The 20,704-nt window shown below is 43.6% G+C and overlaps 1 protein-coding gene across 3 annotated transcripts in view; it reads right to left on the bottom strand.

Moving 5' to 3' along the window:
• Positions 1-20,704, bottom strand: part of si:dkey-96f10.1 (6-phosphofructo-2-kinase/fructose-2,6-bisphosphatase) — a 133,158-nt gene that overhangs the window by 23,873 nt on the left and 88,581 nt on the right. The window contains exons 12-13 of one of the 3 annotated variants that reach the window (XM_048209452.1): positions 1,990-2,052; positions 1,834-1,898 (exon numbers count right to left, since the gene is read on the bottom strand). The exons of the other annotated variants lie outside the window; for them this stretch is intronic. Of the exons in view, the coding sequence (XP_048065409.1) occupies positions 1,834-1,898; positions 1,990-2,052 (128 nt within the window). The remainder of the gene's footprint in view (positions 1-1,833; positions 1,899-1,989; positions 2,053-20,704) is intronic. 3 annotated transcript variants of the gene reach the window in all.

Here is a 20,704-nt window from a genome sequence, read left to right as displayed (position 1 = left end):
TGTACAGAGACATTGTACTGCCATCAAGATGGGAAGCAAGACAATGCCAAACCTCATCCTGCCTGTGCTGCATCAGAGTGGTTTCATACTCTACAGTAGAGAGGATGTGCTTTACTGGCCGGCCTGCAGTCCAGATCTGTCTCTTATTGAAAATGTATGGCCCATCATGAAAAGGAGAATCAGACAACGATGACCACGGACTGCTGAGCAGATGTGTTGTATCAGGCGAGATTTTGCAAAAATTCCACTTGCAAAACTGCAACAATTAATATCCTCAATTCCCAAATGATTAAAAATTGTATTTAAAAGCAAATGCAATGTGACACAATGATAAACATGCCTCTGTCCAGGGGCGGACTGGCCATCCGGAGCACCGGGAGTTATTTATTGTGAATGTTTTTAACCGGACCTCAGTACCTAATTTCATTCCAGCTCATGTACCATGCTTTGGAATGACAATAAAAATCCTTTACCCTTTACCCTTTAGTTTTTTCCGGTGGGCCACTGTACAATGTGGACTGGCCAGTTGCTATGGAAATATATAAAGAAGAAATAGTACATATATGTATAATTCCGCCAGCCAAGGCAAATGCCCACGTGGCCCACGACTCAAAATGTTTAACCTATTTAGCATGCTCAGTGCAGTGGTCTTACAGCACTCGTTCATGTCAAAATGTTTGAGATGGCCAATCAAAAAAGAAGCCTTTTATTTGATTGGCCTGTGATTTTATTTGATTGGCCTGATTGGAAGGTTTACTGTTCACAGAAGTCGAGCCCAAGTGGTAATTCCAGCACTGCGTTTTTTTAACGCTTGAAGAATGCAAGGTAAAATGTAAGTAGTTGAACAAGACGAGGCTAAATACAGCAATATTTGCCAACTATTTAAGATAAAAATGTTAAATAGGGTGGCCATTTCTCCGGTTTTAGGTCGCACAGTTTGGTTTTAAAATACCATGTCCATCTACCGGCACAGCCTTGAGCCGGATGCTCATTTGTGCTACTTTTAAAATTTTCACTATTTTATACTTTACCCAATAGTATATAATTAATACAAAAGGTAATAAATTAATATATGCTAAGTTTAAGCTAATATTAAGTGACGTAGCCTACGTTAGACACAATATTTTCATTATTGAGTGTTTTTGCTCCAAAATAGTTCCAAACAGTCACAGCAGAACGTTTGCATCTCCGATCAACACAGTGGTATTTCATTCTTAAATGAGCAATTTTTAAATTCAGCATTTTTTAATGAATCGCCCGAGTCACTGATTCAATGACCCATTCATAAAGATAGTAGGCTTGTTCGAAATGCATCGACGCTGCACAGACCGGCGTATGACATCAAAGTACTGCAAAAGCATTTCAAAAGCATAAGGAGTTGTATGCTCTCCAAACACTCTCGCGGTACTTTGATGTCATAGACAGATCGGTCTGAGACGGGAACGAATGCCATCCAGACCAACACGTGCTTGCCTTAAATCAAGGGTTGAAACCTCCTCAGGGCTAGCATGGCCAACAACTCGAGGCAGTTGATGTGCCAATGCAGTCAGGTCCTGTCTAGGGTCCCGAGGCTACATGCCTATTGCCGGAGGTAGAAGGACCAGGACGGGTATCAGCTGTGGATGCTCTCGGCCTCTTAAAGAAGTGCGAGAGCCACGACTGCAATGTCCCAATGGACACGCTCTCACAGTGAAGTACGAACCATACATGAAAGCTGTTTTACTATGGGCATGCCCAAACAGTGCAGACAGATCGTGCCCATACTTTAAACTGGAGAATTGCACTGCTCTTTAGATCAGAAGTGCTAAAGTATTAGAATATTACTGTGCTCACCATAGGTCTGTCTCTGTGTGTGTTCACTGCTTCAACATTCAGGAAAATGGACTCAACTTCACAGCCTGGAAACACACACAAAAAAAAGATAATTTTACAATCTAACTGATCTTTATGTAAACAGTTATATTTCAGAAGAGAATAAGAGAGTCTGACCATAGGCAACAGGAGTGAGTTTCATCACTGTGTGCAGTGGACACTTCAGATAAGGGAGCTCATCTAGAGTGATGTCAGGACAAAGCAGTCATTAAAAAGACTGTGTTCAGGCCAAATTTACATGCACACTCTAGACTGATGTTTTTCTTTCAAAGCAATTACAAGAAAGTATAAAACTGTAAATATCAGTGATCAACAAAACGTTCTGTCATTAATTAATCACTCTCATGTCGTTACATACCTGTAAGACCTTTGTTTTTCTTTGGAACACAAATTAAGATATTTTTGATGAAATCTGAGATGACTTCTCAATAGACAGCAATATCATTTATTTTTATTTTTTTTTAAGTTTTGTTTTTGTGCACAAAAAATGAAGGTTGAACCACTGCAGCCACGTCAACTATGATGTCTTTAGTACCTTTCTGAACTTTGAAAGTGGTGGTTATATTGCTGTCTATTGAGGAGTCAGAGAGCTCTCAGATTTCATCAAAAATATCTTAATTTGTGTTCTGAAGATGAACGAAGGTCTTAAGGGTGTGGAATGACATGAGGGTGAGTAATTAATGACAGAATTTTCATTTTTGGGTGAACTAACCCTTTAACTGGATTTTTGCATTGATTAATGATGGTCTGGTCTTCATCTAAGTCACAATTATACACAAACACAATCTGACTAATAACACACAAGCAGTTGTACTTTTCAGTTTTTTATCTGAGGACAATAAATTATCATAATAATAATTTACAGTGCAGGCTGGAAAAAGCAAGTTAACCCCTGAATTTAACAACTTGTAGATATTTGCAGCAGCACAGCTTCTACTAAACCTTTCCTTTCATTTCAATATTTCTTGGTTCCCTTTCTGTTGGTCACTTTTGACGTTGTGTCAAAATACCAACACTAGGGGTCGCCCTTGAGAGCCCCAAACACCTCTAACATATTCAGAAAATGCCAGTGGAATTGCTGTGTGGTATTTATCTGCCAGGCCACACCCCTGGACATACGGGTATACAAGGCAGCCGGCTTGCACACACACTTCAGCTTTGTTCTTTGGAGACACCGTCTCTTGATTCTAAATAGAAGCAATTTCCATTCACCTCTGCAAAGAAATGGTTGTTGCTGGGGAGCATCAGCGGCATTCTAATAGAGGCATTTTCCTCAATAAAAGACTGAATTCCTCTAAAAGAGCTGCCAGGCCAGAGCTCCCTTGTATGGGCACGATCTGTCTTCACTGTTTGGGCCATGCCCATAGTAAAACAGCTTTCGTGTATGGTTCATGCTTCACTGTGAGAGCATGTCCCTATGTAGTACTCCCCACTGGTGAGCCCATAGGATGTGGTCTCTTTAATGTTCCTTTCTCAATGAGAAGGAGAACGCTTTCCAACATTAAAGTTCAACATTGAGTGTTGAAAGGTTACGAGTTAGCGTAGCTGCACTTGCTGTTGGTACGCAGAGGCTTGCCTACATCTGCACCTCATGACGAAGTTCAAGTTGTGGCATTTAGTATAGGGACCCCTTGTGTTGGTATATCGACACAACATTGAAAGTGACCGACAGAAAGGGAACGTCTCGGTTACTAGTGTAACCCTCGTTCCCTGATGGAGGGAACGGAGACGTTGTGTCCTGCCACAATTTGAACTGCCACTGAAGGGTTGAGATGGCATCTTGGCTCCTCAGAACAGACCTGAAGTGTGTGTGCCAGGCAGCCGCCTTATATACATGTATGTCTGGGGGCGTGGCCTTGCATCCAAATTCCACATACCAATTCACCCTTCGCCGGAAGTTTGACAGGTGATATAACCAATCATGACACTGAATCCACCATTTTGTCTGACAAACAAACCAGACAGGAGAGTTAATAAATTAATGTTGGAGGACTTGAACTTAAAAAACGGTGTGTATTGATGTCTTTCTGCAGTTGAAACAACATACCTTCTAATGTTAATTCATGTTTATTACTAGTAGGAAGAGATGATCGGTTAACATGCCGCTTGAACTGAGACGCTACAGCGTTCTGTCACAACACATTAAAGAGCCACAAAATGGTATTTATTGTTTGGATTTCTTAAAAAATGACCAAAATTTGAAAGCTGAGACTTTGTTTCATACCAAAAGTAACCTGGTATCTGTCTTGTCTGTCAGCGCATTGTCAGTTTCCTTTTTGCTCCACAATGTATTTTTCATTCTGAGAAAATGATGTGTGTCATGAGAGCACCATGGCTTGTTGGACAAAGCAACAGTAAATAAGGGGGGTGGGTCTTTGAGAAAGGTCAATTCCATTGGTGGTTGAGGCTCTCAAGGGCAAACCCTAGTTATTATTATTATTATTATTATTAAACCTTTATTTAACCAAAATTCTTTAAAATTTTAAAAGATTTAAAATCTACATTTAAAATTTACAAGAGGGTCCTGGCCAAGATAGGCAGCACATTTAGTTGAACATATAACAAATACATTAATTTACATATACAGAAATACACAAAATCACTCAAAAACAATTACAATCAAATTACACAGAAACTAGATCCTTTAAAATACCCTTAAAATCATTTAGTGATACCAACTCTTTTAAATGTAATTTGTCTTGCAACTGGTTCCAATCAAATGGAGCAGCATAGCTAAATGCCCGTTTACCCATATTTGTGTGAACTTTAGGGATGTTTAAAAGATAATAGTCTTGTAAGCGAAGACCATAATTCTTTACCCCTTTCTAAATAATACTCTGCTGTAAATACGAGGGAAGTAAACCTAAGATGATTTTATATATAAATAAGTACCAGTGCTTGAGTCTACTAGATGACAATGCGGGCCAACCAACCCAAGAGTACAGTAAACAATGATGGGTAAGGGCTCTTGAATTAGTGATAAACCTTAATGCACCATGATAAACCAAATCCAACACTTGTAAACAATGCTTAGGTGCCTGCATATAAATAATATCACAATAATCCAACACTGACAAAAAAGTAACTGCTACTAATCTCTTTCTTGCTTCAAAAGAAAGACATGACTTGACTCTAAAAAAAGGCCCAGTTCCCTTTCGAAAGGGAACTCTACACTGCGTTTGAAATGCATATGGGGAACGTCATCACATTAACTGGTGTCTGAAAGCAATTATCAAATCTCAGCAATCCTATTGGCTGGCGACAGCCTATGACGTCATTAAAGACACGACCCGGAAGTATAAAAAGAATGCCTAGAGAAGCAGTCAGTATCTTTTCATCTTCAGGGACTGTTTTGTCTGATTGCGATTACTTCAAATCTGGTAAGAGAATTTACTATGTCTGACAAACGTTTCAGGAAGTGTGTGGATCCGTGTCCCAGGTTTCTGACACCTGGTGATACACACAATCTGTGCGTTATCTGTCTGGGAGAGGAGCACACACGGACAGTGCTTGAGGGTGCTGTCTGTGTGAATTGTGAGTGTCTGCCTATTAGGACGTTCCACTCTCGTCTGGCCCTCTTCTCAAGGGGAGAGGAGCTAGCATCTGTGCCTGGTGGTTCTGGCCCCACCCGTGCTGAGATAGAGCGGCGGCTGAAATCATGGGGTTCTCAGGTGGAGCTCGCGGAGGAGTTTGAGAGAGGTGTAAATCTCTCTCAACCCTCAGTGGCTGACAAGGGTGAGCTGCTGAATGATGACAATGTCCTTTCATAGACATCATCAGATCCAGCAGCGAGTGCTCTTCTGGCTTCAAGCCCAAGAGAACAGGAGATGGCTGTTGAAGAGGAAGGAGGTGAGCCTGCTGAAACTTCAAAGCCTCCCTGCCCTGCGTATGCGGAGCTGCTTGAAGTTATGAAGCACGCTTCTGGCAGGTTGCAGCTGCCTTGGGTGTGGGTTAAGAAAGGGGCTGCACATTCCTTTCTGGCCATAACACAGCAGCCCCCGTGAGCCTTCCATTCCTTCTTCATGTTGAGATCGAGATGGCATGGAAGAACCCATACTCGGCTTGCATTCACAGGCATCAGCGGGCGAATTTCGCTGATGTTGAGGGATTGAGCCAGCATGGGTATGTGTCGATGTCCACTATTGATGAGACGTTCGTGAACTATCTCATCACAGGGCAGGCTCCGACACTGAAAGCTCCGGTCCTGCCTTCCAAGCCCCTTAAAGTGACTTCTCGCTTTGAATGGCAGGGCATATGCGGCAGCGGGTCAGGCTGGTGCAGCCTTACACACTATGGCAGTGTTACAGGCCAAACAGGCTGATTTGCTGAAGGATCTGGATCAGAGGCAGGGTCTGTCCCCTGAGGCGGTAGAAGAGCTACGCCGCACCATGGATTTGGCTCTCTGGGCCACTAAGCAAACCGCTGCTTCGATTAGTAGATTGATGGCAGCGATGGTGGCCACGGAGAGACACCTGTGGCTGAACCTGGCTGACACTGGGGAGAAAGAAAAGGGCTTTCTTCTCGAAGCACCGGTTTCGCCCTCTGAACTTTTAGGTACTTCCGTCGAGGTGGTGGTGGGAAAGTTCAGAGAGGCGAAGGCGCTCTCGGCAGCGCTTAAAACCTGCATACCACTCAGATTCGAGGATTGAAGACAGGGCCAGAAGTCTAGTGTTGCCTCTTGGGCACCTCCTCCTCCTCGGAGCAAGTCCCAGAGAAGGCGGGACTCCAGGAAGAAGCAGCAGGATCTGAGGGAGGTAATCAATCTCAGACGCCAGCAGCATTAGTGATTGATTTCTTCTCCGAGAGGGTAGTTCACATCTACCCTCTCCTCTCTTTTTCTTCCACCTCCTGAATAATGGAACATTTTTCAAAACACGCTCAGGCGCTTCTTACAGTCAGGCTGAGGGCTGGGCCCTTGATGAATATTTTTCTGACGGCCCACCTTCTGGCTTGATAGTGAAGAGGTTCTTTTAGGCTTAAAAGAACCTTAGATTCCATCCCTTCCATGATGAGGAGTCTTCGGACTTCAAGCCGTAGGAAGGTAAGCTGGGTCTATATTTATGTTATAAAGTATTTTGACCTTACGTTTCCTGTATAGTTTTTTCCTGGGCATGTAAGAGAAAAAAAAAAGAGAAAGGGGAATTTAGGGCCCTGAAGTTCCATTAGGTTGGCTTGAATGATTTATTTTTGGTGTTGGCAAACAAAATGGCGACCTTTACAGCCACCATTGGTAGAGTAGCTTCTCCTCTGGTCATAGCTAGAGTTTGTTTCGAGATTAGCACTCTTTACTTCAGATAGATCTATGTTTAGCATCAGCCTTCTGGGCCGCCTGACATTGTTTGGCTTGGGTTGAGCTTTGCTCATCTGAGCTCTTATTTTAGAGAGTTATTTTCAGAGTAGCCTCCTTCTCTTATGAGAGTTTAGAGGCTGAGTTTAAGTCAGGCAGATCTATGCTTATGTGTGGCCCTATAGACCCACAGCTATAGCTGGCCTAGGCTAGAACTAGGGTTTGGGTGATAGACTAAAGCATTTCACCCTTTTTATTACAAACCCGATTCCAAAAAAGTTGGGAAACTCTACAAATTGTGAATAAAAAAGGAGTGCAATAATTTACAAATCTCATAAACTTATATTTTATTCACAATAGAATATAGATAACATATCAAATGTTGAAAGTGAGACATTTTGAAATGTCATGCCAAATATTGGCTCATTTTGGATTTCATGAGAGCTACACATTCCAAAAAAGTTGGGACAGGTAGCAATAAGAGGCCGGAAAAGTTAAATGTACATATAAGGAACAGCTGGAGGACCAATTTGCAACTTATTAGGGTCAATTGGCAACATGATTGGGTATAAAAAGAGCCTCTCAGAGTGGCAGTGTCTCTCAGAAGTCAAGATGGGCAGAGGATCACCAATTCCCCCAATGCTGCGGTGAAAAATAGTGGAATAATATCAGAAAGGAGTTTCTCAGAGAAAAATTGCAAAGAGTTTGAAGTTATCATCATCTACAGTGCATAATATCATCCAAAGATTCAGAGAATCTGGAACAATCTCTGTGTGTAAGGGTCAAGGCCGGAAAACCATACTGGATGCCCGTGATCTTCGTGCCCTTAAACGGCACTGCATCACATACAGGAATGCTACTGTAATGGAAATCACAACATGGGCTCAGGAATACTTCCAGAAAACATTGTTGGTGAACACAATCCACCGTGCCATTCGCCGTTGCTGGCTAAAACTCTATAGGTCAAAAAAGAAGCCATATCTAAACATGATCCAGAAGCGCAGGTGTTTTCTCTGGGCCAAGGATCATTTAAAATGAACTGTAGCAAAGTGGAAAATCAAAATTTTAAGTTCTTTTTCGGAAATCTAGGACGCCATGTCATCCGGACTAAAGAGGACAAGGACAACCCAAGTTGTTATCAGCGTTCAGTTCAGAAGCCTGCATCTCTGATGGTATGGGGTTACATGAGTGTGTGTGGTATGGGCAGCTTACAGATCTGGAAAGGCACCATCAATGCTGAAAGGTATATCCAAGTTCTAGAACAACATATACTCCCATCCAGACGTCGTTTCTTTCAGGGAAGACCTTGCATTTTCCAACATGACAATGCCAGATCACATACTGTGTCAATTACTACATCATGGCTGCGTAGAAGAAGGATCCGGGTACTGAAATGCCAACCTGCAGTCCAGATCTTTCACCCATAGAAAACATTTGGTGCATCATAAAGAGGAAGATGCGACAAAGAAGACCTAAGACAGTTGAGCAACTAGAAGCCTGTATTAGACAAGAATGGGACAACATTCCTATTCCTAAACTTGAGCAACTTGTCTCCTCAGTCCCTCAGTCCCGTTTGCAGACTGTTATAAAACGAAGAAGGGATAGAATAGAATAGAATAGAATAGAATAGAATAGAATAGAATAGAATAGAATAGAATAGAATAGAAGCTTTATTGTCATTGCACAAACAACGAAATTATAGTGCCCCATCTGATCAGTGCCGACTGGCATACACACACACATAACAAAAACCATAAGAACCATAAAAAATAAAAATAAATAAAAATAAACAGATAATAATTTGCAAAATAGTAGTCACATTATATATTAAATTTATATTGCACCTTAAAATGTTATTTCATGCTCACAGCAGAATAGAATATATTAACCCTCTGGAGTCTGAGGCTGATTTAGGGCCTGGATAAGTTTTGACATGTCCTGACATTTGTGCTTTTTTCAGTTGTTCATAAACATATAAATGACAAAAGTGTCATTACACTGTATTCAGCACAAACTAGGCTACCATAATATGTGAGGAACATGTATGTACATGTTTGTATTTTTGAAGGAATAACGTTTATGCGTGGTTATTGAAAAAACAAAAAACTTAAGTCACTGAAATAAGGCCAAAAAAGTAATATTAAATCTGTGTTCACAAGACTTCTGGGTATTGGAGATTGTAGACTAGAGTTTTTGCTTCAAAATTATGTAAATATTGTCTTTACTACTCCTTCATATAAAACAATAGAGAGATTTAAATTTTCTAAAACATCTTTGGTCATGAAACACTGTATGCGTGGAGGCGTGAATTGATCATGAATAATGGGTGATTCTCACCTGAGAAGACAAAAGAATCGCATAAAGAGCTATAATGACCTGCATAAATAATGAGCTCTTTCAGTCAGGTAGACTGTGAAAAAACCCTCTGTTGATCATGTCTCAAGCAGTAAATACAGAAAAAACAGCAATACTGTGAAATATTATTACAATTTAAAATAATGGTATTCTATTATATACTTTAAAATATAATGTATTTCTGTAATGCAAAGTGTCTGAACAATTATGTTACCTCTATGGCATTTCATATAGGCTTTTAGCTTAAAAGCATGCACATTTGGAGAAATATTGATGGATTCTCATATGTTTGTTAATTTTCTATACAGAGGAGTAATATTTATTCAGGATTTATTGTCATCACTATGAGTGCTGGATACTGTTCCCTTTCGTGGGAACTATCGACGCTACGTCGGATGACGTGATGGGAACCCTCTGTATTTTGTGTTCGTGAAGCACCTCTGTATCCAACCAATGAAAAGACGTGACGTCAGAGGCGGGTGACGTCACGGATCAGGAAGCTATAAAGCACACCTGAACACAAAGCACGCCAGCTTCTGTTGTCTTCAGCAAGCGCTCTCTGTATCTTGTCTGTCTTATTTATTGTTGTCTGTCTGATATATATATTCACACAGTGATCTCTTCGTCCGAGGACAAGAGTTTCAAATGCACAAAAATAAGACAAAAAGCATTATGGCGGAAAAGCAGCAGCAGTTCAAAAAGTGTACTCCTCTTTGTCCACGCTACATAGTGACAGGAGATACACACGACATGTGTGTGAAATGCCTGGGGGTTGAGCATGCACAGGCGGCTCTCGAGGGAGCCGTCTGTGTACACTGCGAACGGCTCACCCTCAGAGTGCTGCGATCTCGCCGGGCGCTCTTCGAGGAGAGCGCCGAGGCGAGTGTTCCCCGCAGGTCTGGTCCCGCTGCTGCAGAGGCACAGCGAAGGCTGCACTCGTGGGGTTCACAAATGGATCTAGCGGAGGGGAAGAGACGGGCGCTGCCCTATCGCTTCCCTTACCCGCTAGACCCAGTGTCTCTCCTTTGGTGGCGGAAGCACGCGTAGCGGTTTCTTCCCCCCGAAGAGAGGCACCGACGCTCAACATATCTTCCATCCGAGGAGGTTGATGTGGAGAGTGTCGAGGAGGAACCGCCATCCTCATCCCCTGCATACGAGGAGCTATTAGAGGTAGTGACCAGGGCAGTAGAAAAGCTGAATATTGACTGGCCCGCAGAAAAAGCTGAAAATAAAGCCAAAAGTAAGCTAGATGAGAGGTTTCTCCCGGTTCGGTCACTACCTCAGCGTCGGGGTCTACCGTTTTTTCCCGACCTCCACACCGAGGTGTCGAGGTCGTGGAAGAGACCAGTCCAGTATAGACTGTACAGCCCGCAAACATCGCTGTACAGCAATATAGTTGGACTGAAATGTCATGGCTATGGGGCGATGCCTCGGGTCGAGGAGACGCTTGCGAGCCATCTCTCGCCCGAATCTGCATCGTCCCACAAGACCCCGACGCTGCCCACCAAGCCTCTAAAGACAACTTCTAGCTTGGTGGGCAAGGCTTATTCGGCGGCAGGTCAGGCGGCTGCATGCCTTCATACAATGTCGATCTTGCAGGCATATCAAGCCGACCTGCTAGGGGACATTGATGAGAGCGGGGAAGCGTCCTTCGAAGCGTTGCATGAGATCAGAAAAGCAACAGATCTAGCTCTCCGGGCCACCAAGGAGACGGCCAAATCCATTGGCCGCTCTATGGCAGCCCTGGTGGCCACGGAGAGACACCTTTGGCTCAATCTTTCAGACATTAAAGAAAGAGACAAAAACCTGCTTATGGACGCGCCGCTGTCTCCTGATGGCCTGTTCGGCGATGCAATGTCATCTGTCGTCGACAGGTTTCAGGAGACACGGAAACAGACAGCGGCATTCTCCAAGATCATTCCCCGCCGCTCTCATCCCCCCGAGGCTGCTGGGCGGGAGCAGCCTCGGCCGACAGCCAGCTCCTCAGCCCACAGGGCGCAACAGAAGGCCAGTGTCGCCTCCCGCACTCCCCCACGTAGATCCTGGGGACCGGGTCGGGCGACACAGGCGAAGCCTTCCGGGGGTAGGACGGATCTGAGGACCGTCATTATCTCCCGGAAGGCTTCAAAGAAGAGATCCTGACATCCATAGCGCAGGATCTCTCGAGGGGGAGCCCCCTCCGGGAGGATTCGGATATCGGGTCCTTCCCGGTGCCCTCAGGGGACCGTGCTGTCAACCCTGCCACCCAGTGTGCGTCAGGACACAGCAGTCTCCGCCGATCCTCCGAGGAGGGTCGGTCAGCGCGTGGTTCGTTTTTCTGCCGGTGCGCCGCGTCAGATAGACGAGCCAAGTGCTCAAAAAACACCAGAGACCAGTCTAGAGAGGCTGGTTCCCTTAGTAGAATATTTGGAAGAATGGAAAAGTCTCCCAAACATTTCGAAGTGGGTGCTGCTCATGATAGAACAGGGTTACAGAATTCAGTTCGGTTCTCGTCCGCCCAAGTTCAAGGGGGTGCTTTCCACAGTGGTACCCCCAGAGCAGTCTCTGGTGATGGAACAAGAGGTTACGACGCTTATTGCAAAAAGGGGCTATAGAAAGGGTTCCCCCTCCCAGCAAAATGTCAGGCTTTTACAGCCGCTACTTCATTGTTCCAAAGAAGGATGGAGGGTTGCGTCCGATCATAGATTTACGTGTACTAAATCGATCTGTAAGAAAGCTGAAGTTCAAAATGCTTACACTCAGACAGATCATCCCTCAGATCAGGTCCGAGGACTGGTTTGTAGCGATAGATCTGAAAGACGCATACTTCCATGTATCCATCCATCCTTCTCACAGGAAGTTCCTCAGGTTTGCCTTTCGGGGGCGAAGCTTACCAATACAAGGTTCTTCCCTTCGGCCTCTCTCTCTCACCCGCATGTTCACGAAGTGCGTGGATGCAGCACTGGCTCCGCTGAGACTCCAGGGCATCCGCGTGCTGAACTATATCGACGATTGGTTGATATTAGCTCAAACAGAACAACTGGCAGTTCAACATCGAGATGTTGTTCTGTCGCACATGAAGAGGCTTGGGCTGAGGCTCAACGCCTAAAAAGAGTGTGCTGGTCCCGAGTCAGGTTGCAAACTACCTAGGTGTAATCTGGGATTCCACCACGATGCAGGCGCAGTTGTCCCCTGCTCGTGTGAGTTCCATTCTCGGGGCCGTGAAGGGGGTGAAATTAGGCCAGTCACTCACTGTAAAACAGTTTCAGAGACTGTTGGGTCTGATGGCAGCTGCGTCCAACGTCATTACTTTTGGCCTCCTGCACATGAGACCCTTACAGTGGTGGCTCAGGACCAAGGGGTATTCCCCGAGGGGAAATACTTTTCACATGATCAAAGTCACGCGGCGATGCCTTCGTGCTCTGGTCATGTGGAAGAAGCCTTGGTTCCTAACCCAGGGACCCGTGCTGGGGACTTCTGGTCGTCGTGTAATGCTTACGACAGATGCTTCCCTCACGGGCTGGGGAAGCGATCATGAGTGGTCGCTCGGCTCAGGGCCTCTGGGAGGACCATCAGCGCTCCTGGCACATAAATCGGCTGGAGATGATGGCGGTGTTTCTTGCATTAAAACACTTCCTCCCAGACCTGAGAGATCATCATGTGTTAGGTCCGTACTGACAACACTGCGGTGGTCTCGTACATTAACCATCAGGGGGGCTTGCGGTCTCGCCTATTGTCCAAGCTGGCCAGTCGCATCCTCCTCTGGTCCCAGGGAAAGCTCCTCTCGCTGAGAGCAGCTTACATCCCTGGGCGGTTGAATGTGGGGCGGACGCCCTGTCGAGGCAGGGCACGAGACCGGGGAATGGAAACTCCACACCGAGGTGGTGGAGTTGATATGGAAAACTTTCGGTCGAGCTCAAGTTCGATCTATTTGCCACAGAGGAGTCAGCCCAGTGCCCTCTGTGGTACTCACTTCAGCACCCAGCACCTCTTGGGCTGGATGCCATGCTACAGACGTGGCCGAGGCTACGTCTGTATGCGTTCCCCCCAGTCTCAATGCTCCCGGGAGTTCTGGAGAAGGTTCGCCAGGAGGAGGTCGACCTAATATTGGTGGCCCCTTACTGGCCGACCAGAATATGGTTCTCAGACATAATGTCATTACTTCACGGCTCTCCTTTGGAGCTTCCCCTCAGGCAGGATCTCCTGTCTCAAGCGGGCGGCACGATTCTCCATCCCCGCCCAGAAATGTGGAAACTGTGGGCCTGGCCCCTGAGGGGGCAAGGCTCATAGGAACTGGTCTCCCAACCGAGAGCTCCCTCCACGAGGAAGTTGTACTTATATAAATGGAAGTTGTTCTCTATGTGGTGTGGACAACGTAATTTGGACCCGGTCCATTCTTCAGTCTCGGACGTGCTTCAGTTCCTCCAGGAAAAGTTTTCGGAAGGTTTAACCCCTTCCACACTGAAAGTATATGTGGCCGCTATTTCGGCTCATCATATTCCTGTAGGGGGCTCCTCGCTGGGTCGAGACCCCCTAGTAGTACGCTTCCTCCGTGGTGCACTCAGGTTGAGACCTGTGGTGCGCACGAAGACCCCGACCTGGGACCTCGCTATTGTGCTCCAAGGGCTGGCTGAGGCTCCCTTCGAGCCGATAGAGGAGGTGTCAGATAAGTTCTTGACACTCAAAACCATCTTTCTTCTGGCTGTCTCTTCCCTGAAGAGAATTGGTGATTTACAAGCGCTGTCAGTCGCTCCATCTTGTCTTGAGTTTGCGCCAGGTATGGTGAAAGCCTTTCTGCATACCAGGCCAGGCTATGTTCCAAAGGTTCTAACGAGGGTCCCAGGTCCCACTGTACTGGAGGCTTTCTGCCCGCCTCCTTTTGCGAGTTTGGATCAGGAAAGGAAGAATCTGCTTTGCCCTGTAAGAGCATTAGATGCTTATGTCCACAGAGCTGCCCTGTGGAGGAAAACAGAACAGTTGTTCGTATGTTATGGGTCCCCTAAGAGGGGGGGCCCAGCATCTAAATAGCGGATGAGCAAGTGGGTGGTCGAGGCCATCTCACTTGCGTATGAGACGGTGGGGCGCCCGTGTCCTTTGACGGTGCGGGCTCACTCCACGAGAGGTATGGCCGTGTCCAGAGCTCTCCTATCTGGTGTCTCTATGGACGACATTTGTGGTGCGGCTGGATGGTCATCCCAGCACACCTTTATCAGATTTTACAATCTTCACCTTAACAGCACTCCGGGGGCCAGGGTGCTACAAGATAGCAGCCAGGCACTCGGAGAGACGGCGTAGTTGGGATTGCGTTCCCATCACGTCATCCGACGTAGCGTCGATAGTTCCCACGTCCTACGTCACGTGGCCGTATCTCCTGCATACCTGGTGCGCTTGCTTCAGACATTATACAGAAGCTGGCGTGCTTTGTGTTCAGGTGTGCTTTATAGCTTCCTGATCCGTGACGTCACCCGCCTCTGACGTCACGTCTTTTCATTGGTTGGATACAGAGGTGCTTCACGAACACAAAATACAGAGGGTTCCCATCACGTCATCCGACGTAGCGTCTCATTCCCTTACTCAGGGAACAAGGGTTACACTCGTAACCCGAGACGTTTTCAATTCATACTTGCAGCCGGAGGGCGCTCTGTGCACCCTTAGTCCACAAATTCATCTAAAGAAGAACAGGAACCAGGAACTAACCGAACTAACAGAGGCCAGAGATCGCTAACTATGGCTATTCAAAACACTTTTCAAGACAATAAATACACGATTGAGACGATGTATGCATGTATTGACTGAATTTGCGTCTGAATAGCACTCCCTCCGTGGGCATGGCCGCATTAGCGGATAATGAGCTGAATCACAGACTTCTGACATGGCTCTGTTTTTATACAGATTACATAAACAGAGAATATTTGTTTTCGATTTGACTTACACGATTTAAAACCTGACATTTCAACGTTTTTTTAGACATAAGTCTAATTTTTTTGTGATTAGTATTCACTAAGTTACAGTTCATTTTCTGAGAACTATCAGATTGGACTTCGTTCAGAGGGAGATGACAGATCACGCATCAGGTTAGTTTTCTTTATTTTGCAAAAAGCACAACATTTTGTTTTTACTCTGAGTGTACACAAATAAAAGAAGATATTCCACAGATTAAAATGGTGTATAACTCTTAATTGTATGTGCAACATTGACGGAGTATTTTGAGTCTCTTTCACACTGGTAAGAAAAAAAACGTGGTGGTATCGCCGGCGATACCTCAGACCTCAGAGTGTTAAGTCTCATCCCCATTCAGAGTCCTTACAGCCCATGGATAAAAACTGTTTTTTAATCTGTTTGTCTTACTTTTAAGACTCCTGTATCGCCTCCCAGAAGGCAGGAGGCTGAACAGTTCATGTCCAGGGTGGGTGTTGTCCTTTATGATGTTGCGGGCTCTGTGGAGACACCTGCTGTTTGCAATGTCCTCCAGAGAGGGCAAGGGGCAGCCAATGATCTTTTCAGCAGTCTTTTTCAGGAACTCTTTGCAGAGCCTTCCTATTTGCAGCTGAACAGCCAGAGTACCACACTGTGAGACAGTATGCAAGGACACTCTCGATGGTGGAGCGGTAAAAAGTCACCAGCAGATTTCCCTGCAGGTTGGTTTTCTCAAGAAGTGCAACCTCTGCTGGGACTTCTTCACTATGGCCATTGTGTTGTCAGTCCTCACTAATCAGTTTGGTTCTTTTATAGCTCCCTTAGAGTTTGAACACTGCCACAAGAGTTGTTTGCACTGTTTGGAGTTGAAGGCTTTTGTCTAAGCCTCCTTCTGAGCACAATAGCTTGTTGTGTCACATGTTTTCTTGGTAGATGTTTGGTCAGAGTTTTGCTCACTTAGAACTAGCACTGCCACAGGTTTATGCCTGTGTCCATTTGAAATAGTAGGCTGGTTTGGGCCTCCTTCAGAGCATGGTAGCATATATTCTTTGTACTCCCCTACTATAGGGTTAAGATTGTTTTTGCTGTGTACATTGCCTGTTGGAATGTGTAGATTTAAGCTCAGGTTGAGTTAAGCTAGGTAACCTCACTTGGTTGTTTGGTTCTCAGATTAGGCTCCCTTAGAGCTTAGACAGATGCCACTAGCTGATGCCACGTGTCTTTCTGGAGTCGCAGGCCCCGTTTGGGCCTCCTCTAGGAACATGATGGCACAGGTTTGTGATGGTTTAATTCTGACACTGCCACTGGCTGACACCCGTGTCTTCTGGAGGAGTAGGCCCGGTTTGGGCCTCTTTCGGAGCATGTTGGCAGAGTTTTTGTACTCCTCTTTCTTTAAGAATTTTAAGTGTTTACTGAGTACACTGCCTATTGGAATGTGCTGATTAGAATTAAGTTCAGGATGAGCTAATAGTTAACCTCACTGGATAGTTTGGTTCTATATGGCCCCCTTAGAGCTTAGTAACTGCCACTAGAGCTGGCGCCACATGTCTTTCTGAGTTGTAGGCCCCGTTTGGGCCTCCTTCTAGAACATGATGGCGTAGGTTTGTACTGCTATTGCTTAAAGAGTAAAAGGTATTTTACTGAGTACATTGCCAGGTGGTATGGTGGCTCAGGTTGAGTTAAACTAGTTAACCTCACTGGAGAAGTTTGGTTATCATAAAAAAACAAAAAACACTGCCATCAGAAGCAGAGCGGGCGGAGTTAATGCAAGCGAACGGCGATCATCGAGTTTTACTATTCCTATCGTGTGCAACAGTAATGCAAACAAACTTCAAATCTCAAGAACTGCTTGTAGCCTTGCACATTCGCATTTAAATAACATAGCCTATTTCAAATCATTAACAAAATATGAACTATCACACGAATGTTTTCTGTGACACTTAAAGCTTGTTTCAGGTTGCTCCAGCTAACGCGCATGTCTCATGCGAGCGCACTTTCTTTCTCCTGTTTTTATAATAACATTATGCCGTCTTGTTATATCTAAAGTTTTGGTCAGACTCGGCTCAGAAAGCACAGAAATGACTGCAAATAAGTAATGCTAACGTCAGCGGCCATGTCACTGAACAAGCAATCGTTATTATAGTTCAAAAGGGCAAACAGTCAAAGTTATTTTATTATGCGAATTGACTCGAGTCTCGAGATACAACGAAATAATGCAAAACTGCAAAGTCGCATTTGTCATCGTGACAGCAAGTGAACTTTTAAAGCTGGAATAATGAGTGGATTAAGCATTTCAATCGGCAAGAGAGGAATAACGGATGAACTTTCTTGGCAAGCGCATCACAGTCAGGTACAAGGGAGAAAGCTATAGCCTACTAATATTAGGTAAGACAACACGTTTTATTTTCGCAACTTGATTATTGACTTATTAATAGCAATTTGCTGTGGAATAGACCTATGTGCCGATCGGGTCCAGACGGGTCCGGTCGGGTTCGGGTCCAGCTTAGACGGGTCCGGGTAGTACATTTATGGCATTTCTCGGTTCTGCACGGGTTCGGGTCCAACTTTCAAAATAATAGTCGGGCCGGGTCGGTTCCGTGTAGCACATTTACGGGTCTCTTCGGGTTCGGGTATGAATTTTTGGACCTGTGAAGACCTCTATATGGTGGTGCTCAATATCTGATTTTACATAGACATACTGGTTCTTTCCCAATAGGTTAATATACAGCCTATGATGTTAATACCATAAATAAAAATGTGAAAAGAAAGAAGCTTTTAATAAATATTTTTAATGTGCGTGAATAAATCCAACCACCCCTTTTAAGTTTCACTTCCATGATCTGTGACCGGCAGAGGAGCATCTTTGCGGCAGGGATTAAATCTTTAAAGTGAAACTTAACAGGGGTGGTTGGATTTATTCACGCACATTAAAAATATTTATTAAAAGCTTCGGTAACACTTTAGAATAACTCACGCTATGAAGCATTAGTTAAGCATTAGTAAATAGTTAATTCATCATTTATAAAACATTAATAGACATTAGTAAGCCATTTATAAATACAGCTATAAATGCTTTGTTCTTGATTTATAAGCATATCTATAATGAGTTTAATAATTGTATTTTCATACTTTATTAATGATCAATTTATCATTTCTAAATTAAGTATTACATTATTCACAAACCAGTAATTTAGGAGTTGTCAGTGGTTCATAAGATCATTTAGAAAGTGAAAGTAAATGATTAATAAAATATTTAAATGTACATGTATGCATCTTATTATTTAGACATATAGTATTAGTTACTCAGTGTGTTAATAAATGCTTTATTAACATATTCCTAGTGTCAAAACTATCTTGGTACTAACTTTAAAACATTAGAGAACAGCAGTGCAGAAGATCACTGAACCTTTAAATCTCATTTATAAAAGCTTTACAAAGCATAAATCGTCCTCACTTTAGATGAGCTCACAAAAATAGTTAACTGACTACTTCTAAATGTTTTATAACTACCTGAATTAATCATGAATTGCAGTAGGAATATGTGTTAATAAAACATTTACTAACACACTAAGTAACTATTACTGTGTCTAAATAATAAGATGTATAAATTAATGTTTAAATAGTTTATTAATCATTTACTTACACTTACTAAATGAACTACTGACAACTCCTAAATAACTGGTTTGTAAATAATGTAATACTTAATTTAGAAATGATAAATTGATTATTAATAAAGTATGAAAATACAATTATTAAACACATTATAGATATGCTTATAAATCAAGAATAAAGCAATTATAGCTGTATTTATAAACTACTTACTAATGTCTATTAATGCTTTATAAGTGATGAAATAACTATTAACTAATGCTTAACTAATGCTTCATAGTGTGCAGTTATTATAAAGTGTTACCAAAGCTTCTTTCTTTTGGATAAAGTGTACAATTGGATGCACTTTGAAATGGTAAAATATGATCCAAAAAACGTATGATGCAAGTTGTGCCAACAGCTCATATCCGAGAACTCAACAATGACAAACACTGCGGCGCACTTCTGCCGGCCAACGAGCTGACTATAGCGCGCTATTTAAAAAGACTCAAACGGACACAGGCAGATCGCGTGAAAGACTGGATTTTTTTCTCTCAATCAGGTAGGGTAGCTACAAATGATTTCAAACTATTTTAGACGGATGTAATTTGATTTTTGAATGTTTAGCTAAAAAGACTGCCACTCCAGTTCAGCGTTTATTGTCTCCGCAGTTAAAAAGACAAAGTTGACAATTCTGGCTATACTTTCGTTATTTTAATAATTTCTTTAATTTTAATTTATTTATTGATCACTCTGGGTTATCTAATTTAATTATTTGTGGCTTGTGTTTTGAATATATGTTCCCCTGCACTTCAGGCATTTTGCAGTTTGACTCGATCATATTTCTGTTCTAATTCAATTCTGTAAATTAATGTTTGATAAAAAAAAAATATATATATAATTTTTTTATTAAATGAATAAAATTTTTTGGTGCATCAATGTTAAAGAGTTAAAGCTTGCTTGCACAGACAGTTTAGCCGATGTAATTTGATTTGCCGACATATGAAATGTATATCTGCAGTGTGCGTGTCCCGCTCCATCTCGTGCACAGTTCAGCGCGCGGCCCTTTCAAAGTCCGTGCGCACTCTCTAGTGGACTGCTGTTTTTCAAGCTCAAATCACCCCCCCCCCAACCCCAACATATATGATTCGACTATCAGTCATATATAGGCAATCTGATTCGAATCAGATTCGACTATGTAAATCCGTAGTCGAGGACACCCCTAGTCTCAGGTTACGTATGTATCCATGGTTCCCTGAGAACAGGGAACGAGACACTGCATTACCTGCCACGCATCGGGGCTGCCTTCTGAACAGTCCCTTCAGACGATAAGGTACTGACTGCTTTTCTAGGCACTCCTTTTATACTTCTGGGTCACGTCTGTAATGACGTCATAGGCTGTCGCCAGCCAATAGGATTGGTGAGATTTGATAATTGCTTTCAGACACCGGTTCACGTGATGACGTTCCCCATATGCGTTTCAAACGCAGTGTCTCGTTCCCTGTTCTCAGAGGAACCATGGTTACAGACTTTTTGACTTTAATTTTTTCACAATGTGCTGAATATAAGGCTCAAAAGAAAGGGAATCAGCAATTAAAAATCCCACGTATTTACAGTGCCCTCCACAAATAGTGGCACCCTTAGTAAATATGAGCAAAGGTGGCTGTGAAAAAAAATCTGCATTGTTTATCTTTTTGATCTTTCATT

This window comes from Megalobrama amblycephala, linkage group LG12, assembly GCF_018812025.1.
Source record: "Megalobrama amblycephala isolate DHTTF-2021 linkage group LG12, ASM1881202v1, whole genome shotgun sequence".
In the NCBI taxonomy this organism is placed as follows: Eukaryota; Metazoa; Chordata; class Actinopteri; order Cypriniformes; family Xenocyprididae; genus Megalobrama; species Megalobrama amblycephala.
Note: the sequence above shows the minus strand (reverse complement) of the source record. Positions and strands in the feature narration are given on the sequence as shown.